At 39.8% G+C, this 27,787-nt stretch overlaps 1 protein-coding gene across 2 annotated transcripts in view; it reads right to left on the minus strand.

The window, feature by feature from the left end:
- GALNT12 (polypeptide N-acetylgalactosaminyltransferase 12) overlaps positions 1 to 27,787 on the minus strand; it is a 49,047-nt gene that overhangs the window by 1,483 nt on the left and 19,777 nt on the right. Inside the window, exons 5-10 of one of the 2 annotated variants that reach the window (XM_054057394.1) lie at positions 26,335 to 26,452; positions 18,310 to 18,486; positions 15,589 to 15,720; positions 7,867 to 7,980; positions 2,653 to 2,808; positions 4 to 2,140 (exon numbers count right to left, since the gene is read on the minus strand). In XM_054057394.1, coding sequence (XP_053913369.1) covers positions 2,102 to 2,140; positions 2,653 to 2,808; positions 7,867 to 7,980; positions 15,589 to 15,720; positions 18,310 to 18,486; positions 26,335 to 26,452 — 736 coding nt within the window. In that variant the 3' untranslated portion in view covers positions 4 to 2,101. Of the gene's footprint in view, positions 1 to 3; positions 2,141 to 2,652; positions 2,809 to 7,866; positions 7,981 to 15,588; positions 15,721 to 18,309; positions 18,487 to 26,334; positions 26,453 to 27,787 lie in introns of those variants that run through there. The other variant, XM_009563097.2, reaches the window with a different exon arrangement.

The following is a 27,787-nucleotide window of genomic DNA, read 5'->3' on the forward strand; positions in this document are numbered from 1 at the left end:
AAAGGGAGAAATAGTTTTTGCATTTCAAGTCTTAACAATTACAGGCATACCACTGTGTTTTAAAAGTAACAGAAGACATTCATAATAAGTATCACACATATCCTTCTCCTGGGGCCATGCAGTGAAGCCAAAATGCCTAACTTGAATATGTCTGAAACTTTATCAAAAGACGCTGCCTTTAAACTTATATTGATATCGTTTCAGAGTAATTTGTGCCTGTAAAGGATGTGCTAACTTCATTCACTTTCATTGCCTTTTGTTACTGCACTAGAATATGGGCAGAGAAAATCAAAGCTAAGTACAGGCATTACCCAAATTCACTAACTTATTGCACATCTTATAAGTAAAATGTAAATGCTGCTAGTTAAGTGCAGATGTTCATTATATTTTTAGCAAAAAAAAAAAAAATCCTCTTTCTTCACAGAATATATTTTTATTGGCAAAGACAAAATAATCTTAAGTATACCCCTTGCCTGCAGATGTGTGACGTTCACTCACTTTGCTGGAGGGCAGCCCATCTGCCTCAGAGGTGTAAGGTCTGACAGGCCTCCACGATCAGATGCCCCAGAAAACATATTTTGAGGCCTCAAGGCCTCCTATTACAAGTCTCCAGGAACATTTCATCTCCAGTTCATGTAGCTTGCTCCAATCTGGGAGTGCTGTCAACTAGGATAACACACCGCAAAAATGGTGGCATAGGCAGCAATGGAGAACTGCCCTACTAGAAGATCCTTCCTTTGGCCCAGGTGACATTCCCACATGTAACCATTCCAAAGCCTTTGATGGCTTCAAAAGAAAAATGCCAACACTCTGCTTCTCAGCATAATCCTCTGAAATCCTCTGAAAGTCTGCTCTTCCCTTGTCAGGAGTGCCGCACTAATTGCGCCTCAAGCCACAGTCCCTGATGCCCAGCGGTGTGTGCTTGCTCATGGGTTCGCTGACAAGCATAGCTGCTGAATGACTTTCCTGTTTACATCTGTGATAATTCAAATTTTTGAGTGGAATAATCAATATTCTGCCTCACTCATTTTTGACCTGGTGCCCATAAGAATTTAATTCTTTCCAGGCTGCTGGGAAGGCTGTTCCAAGTCTTTTGATTATGGTACATCTATAAGGGGACCTTTTCCAGCGTCTGACACTTCTCTGCACAAAGCAAGAGAAATGTAGTACTGACACCTCACCCATCACTTGCCTTGAAAGATGGGGACTGGTGATTTTGATTTAATGCAAAAGAAGAGAAGGAATCAAAGTAATCAGTACGTTCAAATCACATACAGGCACAAATGAGAAAAAGAGGATTTAGCATCTGAAACTTTGGGAATTATTTTAAAAGTTAATGGTTAGGAATCTAGTGGAAACAGATGTCTTCCAAAACTGTATTTTCTCAGTTATTTCCCAAAGTGACTGAGGTTCACTCAATGTGTGTCATATTTGGGATTAATGCATATGACCTTGAAAATTTTTTTTTAGAAGTCAGTATTAAAAATGAAACATCATTTATAAAGTCAGCCTTTTAAATATTTTCCTTTGCGCAGCAATATCATTTTGAGCTTTAGTCTGGACTAGATTTAGTGAATGGACTATAGTTTTCATATTTTTCTTTAGAATTTACTCTGCCTCCTATCACTGGTGGTAGTATTTAAGCATGACATTTGTCAACCATGGAGCCTGTAGAATTTAGATGCATTATGCAGATACATTATGTAAATATACCATTTTGATATATTATGTGACCTTTTCCTTAGCCAAATAATAACACACTAGAACCTGACCAAGGCCATCATTTTTCATCCCATTTATTTTTTCTCAGGCAGCCAGGAACTCCTTCAGAGATTAAAAACTACTAAATACAAGGTTTTCAAAGATCACGTTATGTTTATTAACATACTCCATACTTCCCAGTATTTCTCCCCTTTGGGAGTAGGCATTAAGGCTGAAGAAGAGAGGTACAGATCTGCTGAGTCCCCATATCCAGCAAGATGTGTCGTGTGCAGGGGCAGGAGTAGCGCAGAAGGTATTTTTTGATGATGCATCAAATTATACCACTGTGCATTACACGGCAGAAAAGCTCAGGGAGCACTTTTGATGCTCATGGGGAGGATCAAGAGAGATGTTTTGCAGAGGAGAAGAAACAGCTGCTCTAAAGCAGAGAAGAGAATAAAGTAATGGTAGTAAGTGAAGTATCAGGGATAAATGATGGTGTAATTACTGGAAAATAAAAGAAGTCCGTGAATGGAGAGCAGAAGTAGGCCAGCTGTGCGAATGGCTGGGGAAGGAGGCAAATCAGTTCTCAAAAGACAGTAGCAGTGAGGTATGAGAGAGAGAACTGAGCAGGTCGCAGAAAGTGCTAGATGTGAACAGGGAAAATAAATATGTCTGCTAACGTTCCCAACAGCTTTGAGGTTAAGAAGGGTGCCTGCCTTCCTCTTATCTTCCTATTTTTCATGACTGGCATACTCTTCACCCGCACGCTGCTGCTACCCTCGTTCTATGTTCAGATATTAAAAAACAAGATAGCATATTTCTCCCAGAGATCTATGCCAAAGTTGTGGCCTGCATGATGTGTAGGCAGTAAAAGAAAAAAACCTTGACAACTTTCCTTCCACCCAGCTCCCAAAAAAGCCAGACTCAAAACTAAGCAGAAATACTTACCTCTCTGAAAACAAACTTCTGGTTTTCAGGAATACTTTTGACATCTTCTTGACACAAGTACATTGTCAAGTAGTCGGTCCCTGAATCAACTGCTGCACAGACTTCTGGCTGACGGGTGTTGTAGCGTATTTCATTATGGGATGTGTACTCAAAAAACTACAAACCCAAGAGAAAAAATAAAGGGCAAGAGTCATTTCATATGTACACAAGAAAGCGTTTATAAGGAAGATATACTAGGATACTATAATTAAATTCACATATTAAAGTTGCTATTGTGGAGAGAAATTCTGCCAAAAATATTCAAGGAACCTTAACTGCTGCCATTTGCTTACTATTTTACAGGAAATTAATCTCACCACAGCATTGCTTTACTCTGGTAGTAAAATGTAAGAAATGCTGAATAAATACCCTGGAAAACAGACTTTGCAGCATTAAGGACCTTACAAAATTTGACTGTAACATTCGACTTTCACATTCTGATCACCCTTAAAAATAGGACAGAAACCAGTTTATAGCCTGACATTATGCCTTTTAAATCAGTTGTCACAAAACAATGTTACCTTTAATTAAGAAGTGGCTCACTGCATAGTTCAAAATGCAGCTTGGTCAAGGTTAATTTCCAGTTACAAAGTACTCAGAATGCATGGTGATGAACATTTTATTATGTAACATTTTAAGATATTATTTGGAGCAAATCAGCTATAGCTGCTTTTAAACATGAACAGAACTTAACTGAAGACAATTTACTGTCTTTGCTTGTCGTACAATATTCTACAGAGGTGTTCCGAACAGGCTCTAAAACATCTTGGCTTTTGTAGCAATTATGGCTGAAGACTTCCTTAAAATTTTTATATTTATCATGGACACTTGCCAGATTTTGGACTTCATTAAAGAGCAGCAGAGCTTGAGAGCTGTTTGTATTTAGCTTACTTGTAAATAATTTAGATGACTATAGTGCACAGATGTGTATTTAGATCTGATTTAGATTACACTCAGTAGGGTAAAGGGGAGTTTTATGCACATCAGAAAATTGCTTGTTACCAATAGTATAGTTGCAATAGCGGAAGGCAATAAAAGGATGAAGGACAGAAGGAATCCTCCTTTGTTTTGTTTCACCCCCAGAGAAAGACTCTGTAAGTTTTTGTGAAGGGGGCTGTACCAATTCAGAAATCTTGTATATTCTTGAACTTACTACAAAACCCTCCTTAACAACCATCAAGGCCGATTAACCTTGAAAGAAAACTGGAAGTGGAATTATAGTGTAAACAGGACTGTGTGATTACAATGCCTGCAGTCATCCATTTCCAGGTGTAAGATCTCTGATCTAGACTATCTTCATGGTAGTTGTTTCATGAAATCTCCTGTGCCGCTCCTCTTATCACGATCAGGAATTTCTCTGCCAAGGTGACTGTTGCAGCGGTACACAGACCAATGCCATCCACTGCAACAGCTTGGGGAGCCCCATGGCTTTTCTTTGGGCAGTGACGCAAGTGACCCCCCAAGAATTAACCTGTTCACCATCATTCATTTGTGATGCTGCAAAGGAAAGTGAGTGTTTTGAGAAAGCAACTTCAAGTTTGAAGTCTGCCTGCTCACATAACACCCAGAAGACTGAAATCTATTGCTGGGACCTGTTTCTATGATGTAGGCTGCACTACCTTTACAACATTTGCTTTATACCAGAAATATCTCATTAGCAACAAAAGTCAAATGTGATAATATTTGCATTATTATTATTATCATTATTTACTCTAATAGGCAGGGGCTATCCCCTGGCCTTCAGGCTTTAGTTCCCAGGTTAGGTGTCTGATTGGCATATGGAAAGCCTGCTACTTCGGGTACCACAGCAAGCTGTAAGGACACTCAATTTAAGTGTATGATTCATGAACAAAGAAAATGCTTCACTCCTGCTTGTTTGTGTCTGGATGGACACTTCTTTACAGCTGCCAATTTTTCAAAGGCCATATGAAGAGCCTTGGTCATTACTGAGTTTATAAAAAATAACAATTCTTTCTAGCAATTTGTATTCACTATCAGTGAAAGCCTGTGAGCTGCTGATTGTTCCAAATGCATCAAGAGTAGGTGAGGCAGCTACAAGGGCAGAGCACTCCTCACTACTGACATCTTTCCTGAACAGCCTTTCAAGGACTTGTATCAGATTTTGGAGGAGCAGTGCAATTAAAATGGTTAATTTCTGGGTACCATTAAGGATTGTGGTTATAGTATTACCAACCAAGCACTCCTACATCCTTGCCCAATTAACATCATACAGTTCTTTACCCTATACTGCTTCAAATGGAATAAATACTTCAGGTTTCGGGCTTTTTCACGCTCCAGTAACACATGAGATAAATATCTTCCTCCTCAAAAGCTGAAGTGGTTTTTAGTGCTCTTTCCTTGCCCAGTGGGTTCTGTGGGCAGAAAGCAAGCATTCTCAATCTGACCCATGGCCCAGTAACTAGTAGCCTTACTGCATTACTTTCCTTCAAAAAGCCAGTAGATTCCCTTAAGGGAAACTTGATGAAACCTTTTACCTAGCGCCTACTGCTTCTGGGCAATTGATGGGATATGTCCCAGCTGTACCAGAGCTCTGTGGTACAAGTGATGGAAGCAGATTTTTGCTGCCTCACAAGACCCTGAAACAGACTCCCAGCCCTCTCTGTGTTTGGGTACTGCGCTTCTGTGTGCGGGGAAGAAGTTTACACTTGATGAACAGAACCAGCAGGGAGGTTACCAGGTCTGATATCCCTTTTACAGAAACCGCAAGGGCTTTGCTAAGCTCTTTGCCTCAAATCTATCAGCTGCTAATGGGAATATTGATGGGCTACTGTTAAACAAAGCAGGCTGCTCAGTGGTTTCCCATCCTCTTACCACATCGGGTCAGCTTCCTGCCATCATGTTGGTGCCCTCTGCGCTGCTTCCCAGCTATACCCAGAAGGCCAGTGGGCTTTATTGGTGTTGAATTTCAAAGCCTTTCATTCTCATCTGCTGGGGCAGAGACTTCCACAAAACATCAGCACCCTTACTACTTAAAAAAAACAAACCAAACCAAACCAAACCAAAAAATCGCAAATGAAAAGGACTAAAGGGAATACTCTCCCTTAGGCCATGGATTCAAGGAAAAATAGCAACAAATTACCAGTGATCTCTGTTTTCTGAGAGTGGTTTTGCTTACAGAGACAAAAAATGGGAGCAGGTGCTGGACTTTATAAATAACTGAGAGCACAGAGCTCTGTCCTCTCGGCACAGTGCACACAGATATTCAGAGGTCACTTTAAGTGGAGAACTGCTTCCAGTAAAAAGAGCTTTTGCAGTTGTTCCCGACATAAACAGCCACCTGCTACTAGCATATCATGCCAGCGGATGGGTATGGGTGTACTGGACTGTAAGACACATATGGCTGACCAAGTTAACCTTCATTAATGTGAAATCCTATCACGATGTTTTTGGAGAATAACTCTACTGAGCTGTACTCTGGAGAATAAACATCATTCCTTTATACCACAAGACAGTGTAAACGCGTAGCAGGGGGTACTATTTGAGGAAGAAAGCGATGACTGATGAAACAAACTCTGCAACTGGAGGAAGAGATGAGAAGGGAGAAGACTAGAGGATTAAAAATGGGAGCTAGCCAGAGAAAGGAGCAAAAATTGACCTAGCATGTGTAGTAACTGGTGGGAGAAATGAGGCTTTGAGCAGCCTGATCTAGTGAAAGGTGTCCTTGCCAATGGCAGGAGGGTTGGAACTAGATGATTTTTAAGGTCCCTTCCAACCCAAACCATTCTATGATTCCATGAATAAGTGAAGAAAGAGAGGGAGCTAGAGCATTAAAGTAAGACTGGGAGCCAGACAGCATCAAAAAGAAAGTTTTAAATGGAGTGGAGGAACTGGAGCTGGGTTGGAAATAGACGATCCTTAAGGTCCCTTCCAACCCTAACTATTCTATGATTCTATGTGGTGCAGGGCAGGGGACTGGAGTGAAGCTTTGTAATGAGGGTTTGCTGCTAAAGCTGTATATCGGTTATGAGTGGAGTGATGGGAGCAGACTGGAAGAGAGCAGGCAGCAGAGCTTGGGATTAGGATGGCAGATTCCCTTTCAAGGAGAAAAAAAGAAGTTAAGTGTTGCATGTTGTCAGAAAACATCTGTGAAACTCTCTGTTGACATGTTTTGCTCTCCTTAATGTTGATACAACTAGAGGATGACCAACCTTGCCACCATCAGTTCCATCAGCTGACAGCAGTGGACATGCATGTGGAAGATTTGACTGTTTCAGTCCTGCCACTGTCACCTGCCAACTGAGCTAAGGAATTCACACCACCAGGAGCAGCTTGTTACCTTTAAAGAACGACTGTCAAAAGGGCAGTGAGACAGGAAAGAAATGGAGAGAAATGTCCTGCTGGTAGGTTTCCTGGCTATTTGTGAGGCAGAAAAAGAAGGTGCAAGATCAGCAATCCTGACTTCCATTTCCCATCTCACTTGTGCTTCTACATCTTGTCATACTTCAGCCTCCCTGTTCTCACACCCACAGTTCTGCTTGCTGTCCACTTTTTCTCCTGCAGCTACTACCTGTCACCCCTATTCATGCCCCTATTTGCCAACTGGTATCATTGCTCCCGTGTTGAGTCCCCGTGCCACTAAAGAGGTCTCCAGTGGTAGGTCGGCTTGTTTCATGCTCCTTCCCGGTAGCTTCGAAGTACTAACAGTCTCGTGCCATCTCGTATATTCTTTTATCCATTTATATTACAGTCAGGTAGTTTCTCCCCTTCTCCTTGCTCCTGCTGCCTGGATGCCAGCAGAGGGAGCACTGATTGCACAGCTCTGAGAGCATTTCTGCACAGTCTGGTATCTCTCACAGGAACACAAATGTATCGCACCATCAGCAGAGAGTATTAATACCAAGAGATGCGATACCTTTGCAGTAAATTCAGTTAATCTTTTATTGCTAGCTAAACAAAGGACTTAAAAAATGTCACCCTGTAAGAACTATTTTCCTATGAATTATACTTCTCTTTTGCTTTCACATTTTACCCTACGTCTGACCTCAAGACGTGACAAAAATTTAAAGCATCCAGTGAGAGAATCAAAATTTTATATATATAAGTTTATGTCACTGTGGCCACATATTCTTTAAGTCCTACTGCAATGACTTTTACCATATTTTTTACATTACAATCATAGCCTTAGTCAAAATGAAAATAAAACAAGAATCTTACCTGATTTTGCCCCATGCCATGACATGGGTACAGTATGATCCTTTGTCCAGTTACTTGATGTTCATTTGTAGGGTTATAATCAAAACAGAAGGTGGCCATCCCTCTATTCTTCAGCTAAACAAAACAAAAGAATATTTGAAAGTATTAATCTAAAGTAAGGAAGAAATGCTGTAGTCACTTCACACCCAACCTGCTGGGCTGTGAGGTTTATACCCCAGAGCTGGTTCAAACTAATAGGAATAGATCAAGTGGATCCGATGACAAGATCTCTTTCAGACTAATGTGAAATAAAACCGTTGGCACCATCTTCACTTTGGGCACTGAAGCAGTCAGACATGATGGCTTCCCCTAGGAATGGCACCATGTTCCACTGTATTTGCAAATGAAGTAGGTAGGACCTATGGAAAGCTGTGCTGAAGCCCAACAAGCCAGCAACTCATGCACAACAGGAGAGTCTGCCATGTTTTTAACATTCCCCTACACCCCCCCCCCCACAAGATCCAACTGATTGATTTTCTTACGAACAGAAAACTACATACTTCTCTCAGTTTGTCAAATGAGAGATGTTAGAAGTATTTGTTCTCTGAAGGACTCCAGTACCCTCTTGAGGTTGAACAGTCAGATTTGAAGACCAGAAATCATGAAATTGGATAATATTTATCTTTTATCATATCCTAGATATGATTCTAGAAGTTCTTTACTAGTGTTGCACAAAAGTTGCATAACTTCTAGATTAAATCTCAAAATATTAAATTACATCATTTCAAAAAAATCAGGCTAATTAACGAGGATTTGTATTTAAGTATTCAGGAGGCAAAAAGGAACTGAAAATAATTTAAACAATGCCATAACAATTACTGACTCCTAGTATTAGTCATTTAACCAAATTTATAATTACACAGAGCAAAACAAGTTTTGTAAACACAGGTTCAAGCTGAATGCCCCCGTTATTGAGTGCAATTATATCACACACAAAAGAATAAGCAGAATAAATCCCAGAAGAATTACTTCAGCAAGGTATAATTTCACCACGCTTCCCTAGTGGTAATCATTGTATCCTCAGTCCTAAATGTGGAGAATGAATGGACATGAAGGGACTGCAGAAGTCTAAAAACAAACAAACAAGACAAACCCCACAGGATGCAAACTCACTACAAAGCAAACCGCACAAGCTGGAAAATCAAATACTTGTGCCCTACATACATTTTGTTTTCCCAACTTCTACTTTTATTGCTTCCCAAGGTCTTCTTTCCACTGTTATGTGTGCAATCCTGCTGAAAGACAGCCAAGCTCTCAGCACTCTGCATGCTTGGGCTCTTGGGCCAAGACAACAGTAGTACTCTGGGGGGGTCAGTGGTCCTCTGCAGCCCCTTGCAGAGTTGCTGGTGCTGCAAGGCTCTCCTGTCAGAGCCAAATGTATAAAAGTATAAATGTACGACTGAAGCCCTACTCTTACAGACTTTGCCTTTTAATTTCTCTCTCAACACGTTTCCACTATGCATTTGGTGTAATTTTTAAGTAAAGGATAAACTACCATCCAAATTTGGTGTACAATTAAATTCATTCCCAGTTTTAGTGTCTAAGTTTACCAGAGGCAAAAGAAATCTTCGGCACCCTTTATACAGAAATCATTGCTTGGCTTGGTGGGAACTCGCTAACTCACTGCACCTCTCCCAGAGCTGTCAAAAGAAGACATTTTGTTTACCTTTGTAACAGTAGGCAAGAATTACACTTACAAAAATAGGAAAGATAAGAGTCTTTTTACAGCCAATTTTTAACACTACCATAGAACTACATAAACCAAACAACAAGCTTCTCAGGTTTCTATGTTATACATCAAGAAATGTTAACTTAAAGTCGTAACTACTCAAATAATTGTGTCTCTAAAAACATAAATCAGTTTAGGTTGCTGTCCTCAGGTTCAGAGGGTCTCTCATTAGAATGTTTAACAACGTATGACTTTGCCTACCTATCTATTTGCTCCAATGGAAGATATACATAGCAAAGTCTTTTTCCGTGGTGCCCTTCCAGACAATCCAACACCTTCACTACTGCTCCAAGCATGCACTGTTCACTGCCGGCCCCCAGCACATGCTCCCTTTTGTGGCCTGGAATTTTGAATAACCCAGTGCCACGCACCACCAGAACTACTGTAACTCTCCTCTGCACATTAGGCAATGCCCAAATAGAGACAACAAAACAAAAGCTGTGTAAAAGACTACTAAACTATTCTTCATCTCAGACGATTTAAAATTAAGCCTCTACTCCCAGGATGCTACAATGTATGTTCTCTCATTTTTCACTCTCATGATGCATGCAAACATATTCCTAAACATACATGGTCCATATTTCAACCTGTCTTTTTAAATTCATTTTATCAGGCATCAGTAGATGTTCTTGTATACCCATGCTTCATCAAGATGCCTAACAGACATTCAAGACCTAATTTGTGGGAATAGTGCCTACTAAGCTGTTAAATGACCTGATCTGAAATGACTGATTTGAAAATAATCAAATTTGAAAATCCAATCACAGATCTATGAAAAAATAAATAAATAAAATCTGCCCTCTGTCCCAAGGCAGAAAAAAAGTATGAGAATTAGTGAAAGTAATATTTTTCTCATCAAACAAGAATATACAGTTTAAGTTCCTTTTATGTACAACAGCTCTGTCAAACCAGTAATCATTCATTCATTTCTGAAGCTATCTTTGTTCCCATATCCACGATAAACAAGTCATGCAATAAGAACAAAATTTTCTCCATGACTTACCTTAATTCTTTTGCAGAATGCTGCATTAGAGAAACAGAAGCAAGAAAAATATTGATCATCTTGCCATTAAAACACATAATTCAGTTCTAAAAAGTTCTATCTATAAAGGATTACTAACTGCATCTTTCTACAACTTTTGCCTCCTGTTGAAGCGTTGCAGATGTGCTCACCTGTGCCATTTAGTTACTATTCTGCTTGGAGGCTGGGGCAAGTGCTAAACAGCTAAACTACTGAGATATTCACCTCAGAACTTTGCTCCTTACTTGAAAAAATTTCAACCTGTTACTTCCTAACATCTGGACACTTGCATAAAACAACATAATACAGATGGCATTGTGTAAATAATTCCTTGTTTGTTTGTTTTAAGATAAAATCCATTTCATATCGTTGTAAGTAAAGCATCAACAGCAGATTTTTGACATTAAAGCTTGATTACATTAGTTGATAAATACCAACAGTGGAGCACAGCCAACCTTTCTCTTCATCCACAAAATAGATCAGAATCCTCTTTACTCAGCCACAGTGGCATTGGTGCTGATAGTTAGTGGAATGGGCAGATGACACTGCAGGACACAGCAACGTGAATTTGTAGCAAGCCAACAGCTCCACGGTACTGACAAAGCATAAGCTTTTATTTCAAAGGTAACCTAAGCAGCCACAGGGAATGATTTTACTGAATACGTGCCATTTTCATATCACCCTTTTTGGAAAAAAGATTGTGAATATCCTTAGATTTCTGTTAACCTCTTAAGTGCAATGCGGAAATGGATATACAACATTGATGACTAAGATTCTTTGAAGGAATTGATGATGAGACACTGGTCTTGGAATTCAGTTGCTCACTTCAGCAAGTCCAGAACTCTCCGGGAGGCTCAAAAACATACCAGCATGCATCTCAAGTGATCATGTGTTCACTTGAGATTAATATCACCCACTTGAGTTTCTACAACTTCCTTTAAAAAAGTCCACCTAAAGATTTCCACAGCTGTACAGCCAACAGAGTGGTGCATAGTTTTCTGTGATGGACATCATATCTCCAGGTCCAGTCAGCCATAATCTTGGGTACCAATTCAATCTCAAGTGGCAGCTCTACAAATTGTATTATAATGCAGGTTTAGACGTATACCCTAGAGGAGGCTGTTTTGGAGCCTGGTACCTCTAGAGAACCTGATTTTTCCCCTTAGATATGCACCCAGAATGCTAGCTATACTCACTACACCTTCAAGGGGTGAGGAACCCTGAGCACTCCCTTGGTTTGCAGCCAAGCTTTTCCACAGTCACCAATAACAAGAAGAGATCACTGCACTGTTCTGTATATTCTCCTAGATACACAAGGCAGCAATCTCACAGTGCTAATATTAAACACACGAGATGGCTCCGAGTCCTCTCTAGGGCTGTGTACACCATCCCTTTCCACGGCAGCTAAGATTTGTAAGCAGATCTAGTTAGGGCTGTCCGGGTGGACAACCCCACAGACCTAGGGTTCAGCTCTTTTTAAGATTTCACACCAGCTGGAGCACAAGTACAACACACCCTTTGTTGGTAAGAGCATACTCAAGGATGGCCAAATTCAGATCTTACGTCAGAAAAAGAGACATCAGTGCACTGCTTAAAAACTTAAAAGGGATTATCAGCTTTCCAGAAACACTGACATCATATTATTTTAACCCACTAGGTCCTTACCAACTTCAATCCTTGCCTCCAAAAATTAAAAAAATCAAAATGTTTAGTTCGTGTCCCACACAAAGTGCCAAAGCTGCAGGGAGCCCAAGGACCAGAAATACACTACTTGTACAGCTGCCCAAGGCACTGTACAGCCTAAAAATGGCAGCTGCTTGAGTAAAGCAAAGAAATGGAATCATACAAATACAGAATAGTTTGGGTTGGAACAGACCTTTAAAGATCAACAAGTCCAACCTCCTTGCAATGGGCAGGGATATCTTCCATTAGATCAAGTTGTTCAAAGCCCCAGCCAGCCCGGCCTCGAACACTTCCAATGATGGGGCAGCCACAACTTCTCTGTATAATCTGTTCCAGAGCCTCACCAACCTCACTGTGAAACATTCCTTCTATCTATAGATAGAAGACAGACCATGCCTAGACCATGTTGAGGTGCCCCGAGAATAAATTTAATGCACTCTAGCTCAGCTCTCCAAGTGCTTCTAGTTCACCTTGCTTAGATATGCCACTGCACAAAAAAATACTGGACATTCAGATGGGAAGTCAGTTTAACCTCTCCAAATTTTCTTTGCTCTTTCATTACAACAGTGGATAGGAAGTTATGGTGTGCTCTTACAAAGATGCTATGCAAAAAAACAGAATAGCCCTTGAAGTTCTGGCAATTTATTTTTTAAATTGTCATGCAGTTATCTTTCTATCTTAATGGTGCTATCAATGTAGCACTTTCAATATTTTCCAAGATTTCATCTCATTAATGGCCTCTGTAGCCTTAACGTTTGAAATCTTATGTTTTGAACTTCACTGTTGCAGTACTGAAACTTTTATGGAAAAATCTGATTTAATTTTTAAAAAAAAAACCCAAACATTTTATGAATGGAGAACACTCATAACATTGATAGTAGCCCTTCTCAAAGTATAATTTTGTTCAGAGTACTAAGTGAAATCAGCATTTTGGCATTCCAGATTTATTGATGCTACATGATTTTGCTATAAAGTAATCTAATTTTACTAGAAAGGAGACATTGCTCTTGTTTCTAGGCCTTAGTTTATCTGAAAGCAAACATAGCTAAGGCAAAATTATTCAAAATTCTGTATGCTTAAATAAAGTTTTAGGCAACTAATTTTTAGATAACCAAGCTTAGTACTGACAGTAAGAAAATATCTATGTATCAGGAAGAAAATTTTAGCACAACTGTCTAATTGTCAGTGCATGGTACTGAGTGCTGCTCAGTAAGTCTTGCATTTATTTCAATAACCTATGGCTGACCTACGGGCAATCCTAGAAAGATGTTTCAACTTCAATGTAAACATTTTCAAGCAAGGGAGATATCCCCATATCCCTTTGCAGTCTCTTTGAACAATTAAATAACCTCACACTAAGCTGAGCTGTTAACAAAGCTGACACTTTTAAAAACAGTATTTTTGTTAACCAGAAAAGCATTACATGGCTAGGGCAGGAGTAAAGAACACAATCAATGACTCACTGAAGTTAGCAGATGGAACTCGATACCTACAAATCAGTTGAATCAGTAGGTGTCAGTTTTGCACTGTCACCTTCTTAGATTATAACTGAACTTTTATCACATCTTAAATTCTTCCTGCCAAACAAACTGGTGTGTTCTTATTATGCTCACAACTAGATGACAGCATTTAAGAATTGCTTTTAGAGAAATATATAGAACACACCTAAATTACACCGTAGATATCTCAAGTAGCTCTGACCAAGGATTATTATTTCTGGGTATTGTCAACACCTTTCCTGAGGGTGACACGTGCAGTTAAATCATGAAAGAAACTGCACAAATCCCTTTCCATCCCCAGGGGGTTGAAGCACTATCACTGCCGCCAGTCTAGGCTTTCTTTTGGAGGATGGAGGAGGGAAGTAAGTCATAGTATCTTATTGCTTCATCTGTCTCTGACTTTGTCAGTTAGCAATCCAGCACAAAACAGAAAAAGGAACTAATGTTGTATTGGAGTCTGTTCAAGGTGTGAATAATGGTGGATATTACCTTTCATGCCAGCAAGCACAACAGAGATACCATCTCAAGTACAAGTTCTAAGACAAATGGAGGAAGGTGGCTATTCTCTCAGAGGCTTCTAAGGGCTTTGCAGTCAACTGGTGCTTCCTGTGGGAGCTCTGACACCTTCCCGTGGGAAATACAACTCCCTGTGGGGAACTGCAGAATTTCCTCATTAAGATCTTTTTCGTTCAACAGGTAACATAGCTATCAGGGAAGACTGCATGGAAACTTGGTTCCTGTGTGTTTTTTACACCCACAGTGATCAGGTTTTTTCCTCCACTGAAGGAGATCCAGCAAAGACTGAGTAACTGAAGTGCAGACGGCAGCAAGACAAAGCTGTTGTGATATGGATTGCATGCAATACAGCAGTGTGGGAATGCAGCTTAGCTAGATCCGCAGAGTGATCAAGTTACCAGCACAAGTAATGCACTAAGTCAATGCGGCACTGGTAATCAGGAAGTTATTTTATACATCTTTGCCTGGCAGAAAGGTGCAGTCTTGTCTTCCTAATAAAACACGCAGCAGCTATCTGCCAGTTTTTCAGAGGAAGCAGGTATTTGCTGCATCATCTCTGCATTCATCCCTTCTAAATGAGATTACAATAATGTGATATACACAGAGCTATAGTTTATATTTCTTTGTAAGCTGCAAATAGCATAGAAAGTTGTCAGCTCTTTAAAAAGGAGAAGATGATTCTGATATCGAACAAATGAAAATTGCTTGTGAACTGGTTTTGGTCTAAAGTGACATCCATATTAAAAATTATCCTGTTGGTTTTGACTTACAGAATCCTGCATGATCCAGGAGCACATAGCACCATCTCTCTTTCCCATCATCACAGCATCCTAGTTTTCATCAGCTAAAATATGCAAATACATATTTCAAAGCAAACTCTTTCTATTTGCAAATGGACAACTGAAAACTAAAACACTTTTGTGCTCCCTTTTTTGCTATGCAACGTTTCGAGAAATAAAACAAGTCCTCTCTTGCTGCATTTCTCACTCCTACAATGTCACTTGGAAGTTGTAATTCACGGGAACATTACCCGTTCTCTTACCTCTCACAGAACTCCCTCATAAACAGCATCCCTTAGAATAAAGATTCTAACAGAAACCACATTTCAAAGTCTATCAGTTCTAACTGAATTCTACCAAAATCCCAAATTGACTTTGGCATAAAAATACCTTCATACTGAGTTAGAAAGAGAGCTCAGAGAACTGTGAGGAGGGCCCTCCTCAGGAGCCACATACCATTCCAAAGAAGCCTGATCTATCCTCTGGTACATGAAGTTCTGGGTACACGTTCTCCAAGAACCATTTGAAGTCCTTACATTTCAGCTTCTCTCGAAGGAGTCTCCTTTCTGTCACATCTCCATATGGTTCCTGAAAGAACAAAAAAAAAAAAGAAAAAGAAAAAACTATTAAAAACCCCAACCACTCAACCAGAACAGATGCTCTCCTTTAAATTATCTCTATACATTATTAGGAACCATACGCTAAACTGATGAGTAGGACTTTTAATCAGGAAAAATCCCCATGTTTGGGTGCTGGATTTGATTTCATTATCTTTATATTTGCTAATGTTGACAAAAATGGGTTGGAACAGTGCACATTAATGGTACAACAGTCTAGAAGACAATTTGGCTAAGAAAACTCCCCAAATCCGCAAGTAAGGAAGTCCTTGAATACAGATTGCTGGGAACTGAGAAGGTGTATTGGAAAAAAAACTTTCTTTAGCTGGATAATTGAAAAATCTCAAAAGCAGTGAATGAATCTTGAGAATTTTAAATTATTCTATCATCCATTTGCAAATTACCAGTGCAGAGAGTTTTATACTTAACTGTCGCAATTCATAAAATCTGCTAATGTTTCCTTTGAACGTCACAGTTTTGAGGGGTGGGGAGTATGAAAACTTAAACCTCCAGAGGAAAGCTTTCATTGAAGACTTTTCCCTGTCTATAGATTGCAGCAGAGTTCACATCTTTTCATGTTTGTCTTCAAAAAAATATCTTTATATTGACTAGGGACTTCAGACAGTCAGGCATGAGATATCGTTTGCAGCCTCCACATTTTTACAGGTCACTTGACACACTCTTTCATCACACCACAAATATACTTGCATTTCTCAAAGCTGTGGAAATATCACTGAAAACACGAAGCAGATGTAAAACAGGCAGAGATGCCTGCTTGAATAAGCAAACAGCATGACATTAGCTCTGAGGTCTGAACATTAATCTTGAAGTGAAACCTTATAGAGCCAAATTCTGCAGCCATGGCATGAATCATCTTTCCATTACGCTATGGAACTGAATGGTTAGATGAAGTAGAAGGGGCTGAACTCAACCACTGCAGCAAGTGGTGTACAGAGTATTATGGAAACCAGAGTGCATTGGTGGCAGCTTTGATATGTGCAATAAAACCCACATAAGTCTCAGCTCACATCCACTGTGTTATAAGAAGCCAATATGTACAACTTCCAACACTAGCACTCAAATGTCCTTTCAGGTTAAAGTTCTGTCATCACAGACATAAGCTACCCTGAACTTTACAAGAAAAACTGTCAGCAACTTTACAAAAAAAACCTGTTTTCTATTTGCATATGACAAGCAGAACCAGCCTGGCATTGCCTGCAAGCTCCTGGTTTTGGATATGCAAAACCCATATTTCTCTCAAAGTCAGACTATAATAACAAAACCTAAGTGGCTTTTATGATGTTAAAGTAAAACAATTATTACAAATGCATAGACTATAATAATCTAATTACCCAGTTTAATCCAAAGAAACACGAGACGGAAGCTAACGAAATTCAGCTTCCCCAGTGTCCTCCAGCATCTCTTTTAAAAGCATAATGGTTTCAAGATCATTTTTCCCTACCCCAGCATGTCTATTTGTGTAGGTCACTCAAAAGTGTGGGGATTTCCCTCTCCCTCTGCCTAGTCCCTAAGATTCGGTCTGGTGTAGCCAATTGTCCCCATGCACAAAACAAGAAAGCCAGCACTTGGAGAACATTCCATGCAAAGAGTGCCTGGGGGGATTAAGCACCTCCAGAAACAAGCAATAGTAGAGAATGACTTATCTTAGGCTTGAACTATGGACTTTGTGCCAGACGTTCATATAAGTCATTTCTAAACATTGTAAGGATAGTTCAGCGTTATTCTACTCCAGCCCACAGGCCCCTCATGATAAATATATCCAAGCTATGAATTTGCATACTGCTTTATTGTTCTGACATCCACGATTTTCATTAGTATTTATCTCCTGAAAAAGTCTGCAAACAAATGATCTGGTATTTTCCTCCTCTTGGAAGACAAAAAATTAACTTTTTTTTTTTTTTTTTAAATAGAACTGATACTTCAACTATTTTATTAGGAACATTTTCATGTGAGCTCCCAAATCTGATTTTAATTAATCTTTGCAATACTGATTTTGTATTTTTTTTTAATCAAGCGTCATGCAGCAGTAACTCAAACAGAAAAATCCATTTTGTCTGACATCAGTCCAAAATTTTTCAGTTATCACAAAGACAGGTTATTTTGCTAAAGATTATTACCAAGCTGTTCACTTAAAGATCTAATGTGCATTGAACCTTGTTGATTAGCATTCATTAATTATGTGCCTCTTCTGTAATTCATTATTGACAGAATGCTGTATCAGTTGTTTCATAGAAGTGCACATTTTAGGCTAAACAGTTCCCCCTTACTTGGGTCACCTTGCTTGACTTTATTCTTTCATTTATCCATTCATTCATTCATTTAATATTGACAGAAATGTGGCTTTCTTCTAGTCTAGTCTTACAGAATTTCTGATTTTTTCCAAGGAATTAAAAATTAATTATACATACACTTATTCTGTTTCAGAAGAAATAAGAAATGAATATAAAAAGCATTTCATATTAAATATTAGCTAACCTAATCGTTATTTCTTTGAAAATAAACTCTATTGAAATTCCAAGAACAGCGGACTTGAACTCACCAGGCGAGCATGTGGATTTCGGTGGTAATAAATTTCTTTATATTCATCCATCCACACTTCAGCTGCACGCACACTATTTGCCAGAGCTTTGGACCGTGAGTATGGAGCTTGCTTGGGGAAAACGTGACCTACATGTGAGCAAGGGTGGATCTCAAGACTTCCTCCACACTGCCATATCTGAACAAAAAAAAATTACATATTGTGCATCATTAATTTGAATATTTGCAAAAGAAAATATAAAGGTAACAATACGTTTTTGTGAGGATATTACCTGCTCATCACAGCATACTATAAGCGACACATACAGTAATTGTGTCACATTTGGTGAGATTAAATTATATCCTTGTGAACTAGGAGCAAATAACTGGAAGTAACAAGGAAATAGCCCCATCTCTGGTATTACGTGTTGTGCAATTATCCCTTTCTTAGATTTACTTTCTCTCAAGGCATGACAAGAAATGGTCCACAACATTTCTGCAGGTCTAACTGTGCCCTGCAGTTGAAGTTATATAGGCATTTTTAACAAAAGGAACATATTTCTTGTTTAAATTAGCCTCTTCAAAGAAATCGATGACTGATTTCTTAGCAGAAACTTACTCTTGTGTGCTGCAGGAAAGCTAAGTTGGCAACTCACGTAAGCTCATGATATTATTGGAATATAAGTTGTATTCTCATGTCTATATTCACCATTTCAGAAGAGAGGTATGGGTGCCTGGTCTTAAAATAGAACTAATATTTTTCTTTGGAAAGCTGAGACAAGAACTCCAAACCCAACTCACAAAAAGAAAAAGCAAAGTAATTCTGTAACTGACCTATGATGGTCCAACCAAGATACTGAAACAATCTTGCCTATCTAAACTAACATTCCTACTTGCTGCCAAGGAGAGTACTCAAATCTTAATGTGGAACTGGCAGAACTCACTTTGCCCTCATCCTCATGCCTCTGGCCCTTCAAGGTAGGAAATACATGGCCCTGGGGATAAGTCCAGAAATGACCCCCAAGCAGGGGCACTAGTCTCAGAACTCTGTACAAACTTTTGTAATTATCATAGAATCACAGAATAGTTTGGGTTGGAAGGGACATTAAACATTATCTAGTTCCAACTCCCCTGCCATGGGCAGGGACACCTCCAGGGATGGAGCATCCACAACTCCCCTGGGCTATCTGTGCCAATGCCTCACCACTCTCATGGTGAAGAAATTCTTCCTTATGTCAAGCCTAAATCCACCCCTCTCCAGTTCATACCCATTCCCCCTCATCCTGTCACCACAAGCCTTTGTGAACAGCCCCTCTCCAGCTTTCTTGTAGCCCCTTTCAGGTACTGGAAGGTCGCTAAAAGGTCTCCATGGAGCCTTCTCTTCTCCAAGCTGAACAAGCTCAACTCTCTCAGCCTGTCCTTGTAGGGAAGGTGCTCCAGCCCTCTGATCATTTTTGTAGCCCTCCTCTGGACCCATTCCAACAGTTCCATATCCTTCTTATGTTGAGGATTCCAGAACAGCACACAATACTCTAAGTGTGGTCTCTCAAAAGAGGAATAGAGGGGCAGAAACCCCTCCCTCGACCTGCTGGCCACGCTTCTTTTGATGTGGCCCAGGGTATGGCTGGCCTTCTGGGCTGTGTGCACACATTGCTGCATGATGTCAAATTTCTCATAGACAATTATTTTCATCTCCTTTAAAAAACATGGACTTGTGGCAGCTCACCCATACAACCACTGACGTCAAGTTTGATGTAATGAAAGGAAAGCATGCTAGACATAATATTTTCTATTTAATACTATGTACAATGTGGCATCCTGACAGGTGTCTGAAACAAGGTTGCTGAAATTGTCAAATGGGAGGAAAGGCAAGACACGTTGCTGCACTTGAACAGACTTAAGGCTATCACCAGTGGCTCCAGTAGAATTCCCATGAAAGTCTTCTCAGAACTGACACTTTAGTGAGTTAATCCCCCTCATGTATTCAGCCACACACAGGTGGCACCTCATCTTTCCTTCGTAAATGGAAGACAAGAGCAATTAGCTGAGATATGATTAAGAAGTAGAGAAGTTTCCTCCCTGACAACTTCCTTGTATAACAAATACATTTTTAATTACATGTTACTTAAGTAAACACATAATGAGAGAAAGCTATAAGGTAGCAAATAAAACTTCTGTAATTAACAACAACAGATGAGATAGGACATTTTCTCTCTCTCTCTTCCTGGGACTTTTAGGGATCCAGAAAGTCTCTACAGATGAAAGCTTTCAGCATATATGAGATGTTGCCTTCAGGTTGGGGTTGGCGGGGGGGGGGGGGGGGGGGGGGCTTGTAGTTTTCTTTTTTTGGATTGGTAGTGTTTTTTTTAAACTTATTTAGGATTTCTCTCAAATTTCTTAATTTAGAAACTAATGAATGTTGTCTTTGTTGATTTGATTTTGGATAATGACATCTGACCTTCACATGTGTCCCAATACTGTGCTTAACAGCAAAATCATAAGCTCTCTAATACATATGTTTCCTTTTAAAACAAATGGTTTCCTTAAGGGTATAGGTAATTCATTATTCAGTTGTAGGGAACACTGGATAAACTTTACTTCCTGGATTTAAAATTTAAAATTTTAATTTCTTGCTTTTCACAAAAGGTTTCTTTCGTCTTTTATTTTGTTGCTTTTTTGGGGGAAGCAGTGTATTTGTCATGTGAACAGAAAGACAATCAAATAAATTATACAAGAAATCTAGAATTCTGTACTGATCTTTTAAACAATTTGCATATTTTCACACATATATCCAAGATTGCTTTTTTAAAAGTTGAAATTTATCACACAAGATTTGTTTGTCGGCAAATATTAAATGCCATTGAATTTATTAAAGTTAAACAATTTCCATATTAGCATTTTTTTATTGATCATTACTGTTTTGATCAGTCTGTTTTTTAAACAAGATATGAGAAACATACCATAAAGGCTACTGAATTGAAAGTGTGCAGTTAGAAAGGAAGCACATTCTTCAACTCATCTGTGATAAAGTCTGATTCAAATGGGGTAAGATAGACTAACGATATCTCTGTTAAATTGCTGCCAAAGAAAGAATTCCCCAACAGCTTATTTTTCAATAATTCAGATTCTGAATTCTTCTAAAAATATAACTGTAGGTTGCTAAGCAACGGTCATGAAATTTCTTTTTTCATTAAAACAGTTCAAAACTTCTTGTCTTCCTATTACAAACAAAATTTAAATATATTCCAGCTAAACAATTCCTCAAAAGTCTTATTTACTTCTATTTTAATGGGAAACATTTAAACTTCCATATAAAATCAGGTACAAATGAACAGACATAAAATAAGGCAAGCAATTCAATAGAGAAACCAAAGTTGATTTCTAAATATTCTGGAAAAGATTCTCCCCTAAAACTATTTCAACCTTCTATAACAGAAAAGCACGTTAGATTTTATGTACATTTTGCAGGCTCGTGTGCATGAAAATGTTTCTCTACTGGGTGTCATTACCTCACAGCTCTCATTATAAAAGCACATTTTTTTCCTTCACCACAAAAAGAAAACAAGGTGGCATCTCTTTTTACTTTCACTTTCATCTTGATGCATGCAGCCTATCAATATTTTTTCTCTTCAGAAACAGATGGTGACATTATGGAAAGCTACAGTGAACGTTCAGATCTCACCCTTGGGATACCTGCCAGGGTTTCTGGACAACTGATCTAATGCTCGATCAACGAATGCTAAATAAGAAAAGACCTATGAGCTCTACCACCTCCATCTTAACATTTTAGGACTCTCTGGAAGAAATAAAAAAATAAAAAAAAGGATGCTACCTCCTGAACAAATACAATCTGCCCAAAAGACTCTGTTCCTGCTCTTCTTTCTACTGCAATTCTTCTTGTTGGCTTGAGGCTGAGTCCCCTGTGTGGTGCTCATGCACGATCTGCTGGGAGCTGTATGGGAGGAAGGGCCTTCCCAGCTGCATGAACCCATCTCTGCTGCTCCTGCCACAAGATAAGTTTCCAGATCCGGACAGAAAGAAACAACACAGAAAAGATCAAAAAAGAGAAGATCTCAGACGGTTGAGGACGCATCATGCAGGCTCATAGGCAATAAAATTTCCATCAGAAAAAAGGACTTACTAGTAAATAATTTTGGGGGTTTGCACATGCATGGTTTTCTCTCATGCTGTGATGATGGGTTGAAGGACAGACTGCAGGTGTATCAAGCAGCAGTCTCCAGAAACGAACTTAGACTGCAGTTCCACCAGCAGGACCAAGAGCAGAGAGGGCATAAAACACCTGCAAACAAGTTCCCCTTGCTCCATGTACAGGAGGGGGAAGACGAAATGGCATGTTTTGCATCCTTCAGAATGAGGAGTTTCAATGCTCATTATGCCCATGAAATGAAATTTTATCCAGCCAAATATCATTAAGCAATTCAAAACCAAGGCACATTGACTTGATCTTGCATTCAGCACGCAGCCTTCATCTCTCTTAGTCATCATGCTTTTAGAGGAAGCTTTGTCCTTGTTGCACCTCTCAAAACCACAGAGAATTTCTTCAGTTCAGAATAATCTACGTATGAGAAAGAGGAGGCTTGACTACAAGTTCTTTCATCATCTATCATCAGGAGAGGGTGATATTTTCAGAGATGAGAAGAACAATGAATTAATTTACGGGGGGGGGTTCAGTACCCCTGCTCCTAATTTTCAGGTCTAGGAACCACAGAGACAATAAAATTAACACTGATTTATCCCTCTTGACCTTCTTCAGCACCGTGGGCAACCACAAGAACACAGTTAAGCAACATTACAGTGCTCTGCTCTCTTCCATAGAAACCCTCATTGCCTGAAGCGTGAATACAAGGACTTGAAAACACACAGAGAAAAGCATGTCCTGCACAACTGGATCCAAATGCCCAGATCCTACTGACAATCTGCACTAGTAAAATTAACGCATTCGGCCATGTTTGTTAGCCATTGCACACTCTGTCCTGCATAATGGTCAGCCCCCAAGAAGAGATCCTCTTGATCTACTTCCAGCCTGCAGGGAGCCCCACACCAGAGCTCCTGTTTTGCTTCCTCATTTAAGCACTTCTCTTACCCACCCCAAGCCACCTCCCTGTTCTCAGCCCAGTGTACGACACGCTGCATGCCTGTGACCAGACTACCCTGAGCACCCAGGCTGCTGCATCCATGCACTTGCTTGGCCCCTGCTGGGCACAACAGTGTGCCCGTGTACACTGGCTCCTGGGGACTCCGCTGCTCCTCCTTTTGCAATTCTCCTGCATGCCAGGCAACCTCTGACGTTGCCTCTGGCTCACAAGAAGGCCATATTTCTCCATAGTGAAGGAGAAAAGGCACCACTCACCCATGCTGCTGCATCTCATGGGGTCAAACACTTGGTTGAGGGGAACAGGTAACACCAGAAATAAGACTTGCTGCCAGGGTCTGGTAGAGGTCAACAATGATGATAGTTTGGGTCTAAAGCAGCAGCGCAGGGGCACTCCATACCGTACAGGGCAAGGGGTCAAGCTTGTCCTGTCTGCATGCCTTGGTCTCCCAAAAAGCAAGGAATGAAGAGCAGAGAGCCAAGAACTGCTCACAGAGAGGACCATCTTCAAGGTTTTCTACAAGGAGCTATAGAAAGCTCCCACAAACTATCTCAGAAGATAAAACCCCTGCCATTTGGGGAGGTGCTACCCCTAACATCTACTGGTCAGGGGCAACCATTTTGGTGCCACCAAATCTGTGGCAACCAGGATGTCAGAAAACTGCAGACATTTCAAACTATGTGAAGTAGATCCGGTAATGGCCAGTTCCGTCAACTGTGCCATTTTGGAAACTTGATGTTTCCAAGCTTGCTGCTCTGGGAGAGGCGCAAATTTCTGCTGAGAGGCAAAGTATATAGTACTTCTTTCAAAATCAGCATCCTCTGCATTCGACCTCATGGGTGCCCCATCTGGCTGCATGTGCAGTAGCAGACAAACAAATGCCTGCAAGAGCCAGTTTTGCTCAGAAGGTGCACATATCCAACATGCTTGCTACTGTTATACTACATGTTTGTGGGAGATAGCATCAGCTCTCTGATACAGCTGTCTGCCAAGTTCGCAGCCTCCTGTCTGCTTATTTGTCTGCTGCGATAGTGTCATAGGTGACAAAACAAGCCCCAGATCAGAAAACATCTGTACCTAAAAATGCATGACTCTCTTATTGTCATCACCCCTTCCAATCCCTCAGTAGGTAAGAAAAACAATTTTCCCCTGCCAGAGTTAGCTAGGGGTGGCATCCACCACTAGGCTGCCCTCTGGCTTAACCTACCTTGGGTTGCGACTGATGATGAGCACAATCATTTCTTTGGTCTCCCATGTATGAACCCAACTGATTGCTACTTGTAGCTCCCTGAGATGCCTCTCAAAAGGAGACATAAAAATAATTTCATCAAGAGCTATTTTGTAGCTCCTGACCCCGTGAGGAAGTAATTATCCCACATTTCCAATGAAGAGACGCATAAACATCAAGGTGGGCTACCCTAGAACTGGAGTCAGCTGGGGGACCCCTGCTTCAGAAGCTTACAGACCTGATGGAAGTAGGTAAACTGCTTTGAGTTTCAGGCAGAGGCCTGCTGAACTTAGTAGCCAACACAAGTAGGCTGCGTGTTTGGACTCATATGCCAGAGAAACTTTTTCCTATTGTGAGAAAGGAAGTGGTTGTGAAATCAGATCAAACAGCAATCCCAGCTGAGAAATACCCCTCCAAGGAGAAACCGTGTCAAATATAGGTCTGTGCTTATTATCTTCTCTAATCCTTGTCTTTCCTTATTTTTGTGTCTTTTATTGCTAGGTTTTCTGCACTGCAGGCAGCAGGAGACAGGAGCAGCAGCCATGAAGATTCCACGCTTCTCTGGTTACCAGGCACACATCCCATGTGAGACAGTCTGCTGATGCTTCCTCTCTCAAGAGAGTGAGTTTTTAGCATCACAGTACAATTTAGAATGGTTTCGGTTGGAAGAAACCTTGAAGATCATCTAGCAAGATGTCACCCTTGCTGCCATGGGCAGGGACACCTTCCACTAGATCAGGTTGCTCAGAGTCCCATTCCAGCTGACCTTGAACACTCATTAATCCCTGAAATCCCACAATCCAGTGACACGCAGAAATGTGAATACCACTATAAATCATGCCTGATAATGAGCAGAAAAAAGCAAGGGGAATCCAGGATACTAAGTTGTGAACTCCCTGCAAGCCAAAACCAGCCCTGCAGTGTACCTCTTACAGCACTGGTAAATCGCTTCAGCAAGTTAAAGGTGATACAAGGCAAACCACAAACAGCTAATGCTTAATGGGAATCAGCAGAACTAGGTAACACTAGAGCTAATGAGGGCAAGGCTGCTTTGCCCACCACTCTGGATTGTTTTGTATTTCCTCTCTCTTCCCCTGCTATAAATCCTTTTTGTTCCAGCATAGCTAGCAATCGGTTTCACACCTGAGCACTGGTCCACCCTATGGTTGGGTACAACTCTACAGTTCTTGGTGATTTTCCCCAACATCTTTTATAACCTTTATGTAAACTTTCCTTGAAGTAAAACAAAATAAAGCCTTCAGGGAGTACAAAGACTGGCTTGTCCTGCCCCACTAGCAGCTGCCATCACCTGCCTTCTGCTCAGTCCATCAACTGCTGGAGGAGTTTCAGAGTCACACTGAAGCATTATAAATCTTTCTTTCCAACGATCCTCTACAAGCCACAGAATGTAAACTTCATTTGCTAATATCACACCAGTACTTATATTGTATACTGGCATTGAAAACAAAAGACATATTTTTTTTAACTGTTTTAAAATGGCTAATCTGAAGGAAAATACAACTATAATAAAGCGTGAAAACAAGGAGAAGAGAGTCATATAAATATCTCCTAAAATATTCTCTTCTTAACACTTGATTACATTACAGTTATCTCATTAACTGAAAGAGCATGAAGAAATATAAAACATAGTTTTAGTCTCAAAAAAAACCGCCAAAACCAAAAAAATTTCAATTTCACCACTTACCCTAAATGAGAATTCAAGGTTTTCTCCTCCCCAGACTTCCATTCCTGTGTCATATGAACCAAGATAATCAAAATACTTCTTGCTCACAGAGAACAATCCACCTGCCATGGTTGGAGACCTATAAAAGAATACAGTAACTCTGAATTGAATAAAAAGTAAAAAATATAAATTAACAAACTGTAGATCAAAAATATAATACATCTATTTATTGTCCATTTTCTCAGTCTTTTCTGGATACAAAATAACAGTCAGCCATTGGTTGGTTAAGCAGCACATTATCACGACATTTAAATAAACTTTTGAAATAAAAACTTGTATCAGAAATGACCTCCAGAAAGTATTAAATTAAAAACAATAATGAAATCAGAGAAGATGAACATTTTGTTAAAACAATTCTTTGCAACTACAGTGTCCTTTTGAGTGGTCATAAATGAGTAGCCTCTTACCCCAGTAGAACATAAGCTACTCTGTGGCAGAGTTATCTTAGCTCCAAAATTCTAAGTGCAGTATGCTCATATAACTTGTCATAAACACGTTTCTGCCTTAGTAATTAATAAAAACATCTCTGATACCATTGATATCAAATGAAAAATTGTCAGACATAAGTGAACAGAACTAAGTAAACAGAGCTGCTGAAAAGATTTTTTTCTTTCTAAGATCTGCTGATCTGTTTGGGTTTTTTTCATTGTTTGCTACATTTGAAAGATAAATCAAAAACCAATACTAGATCCTCTCTGCAGACCACAAGGCCCAGAGCGACAGTGCACTTAGGGGATGTACTTTCAGTAGTGTAGTGTGTCAACAGATGTATAAACCTGAATTGATTCATTATTGTTCCCAATTGTTTACAGTCTTAGGAAACTGCTCTCTTCAAAGTGCCAAGCGTATAATGCTGGTTGTAACTAAAATTAGCTGACACTTTATGAATTTTACTAAATTGCTGTTGAGGCAAATACTAACAAATGCTAGGTGCAGTGATCAGTTACTCTTAATCTGTCAAAACTAATTTTACCAGCCATCTTTTCTAAGCAACATTGTTTTACACTGTCATGTGTTGTTTCAAAGAATGGAAAGAGATGAGGTGAGACAGAAGGAAAAGAAAAACAAACTCCATAACCAGTTAAGGTCCTCTGTCTTACTCTAGATTTTGTCCTTCCAAACACAGTTGTCAGCGACAATGCTCTCAGCACTGCTGCTTTCTCCAGACTCTTGCCAAGCTCTCAGTCCTTGGGCTACCGTGATGCTTCACCCCTCATCATTTTCCTCTTGGCATGCCAAAGACAATTCTTCTTGTCACGGAGAAGGAAAGCATCATATTTAAACTAAAGGCTTTAAAAACATTTACTCTATTTTGAAACTTTTTCTCAGAAGGTTGTGGATTAATATATGCTGAGAAGGACTAAATTACTGCCTCACTTTTCCCTTTTGAAAAAACATTCTCTTTCCTCAGTTA

The sequence above is a fragment of the Cuculus canorus genome, chromosome 2 (assembly GCF_017976375.1).
Source record: "Cuculus canorus isolate bCucCan1 chromosome 2, bCucCan1.pri, whole genome shotgun sequence".
Classification (NCBI taxonomy): Eukaryota; Metazoa; Chordata; class Aves; order Cuculiformes; family Cuculidae; genus Cuculus; species Cuculus canorus.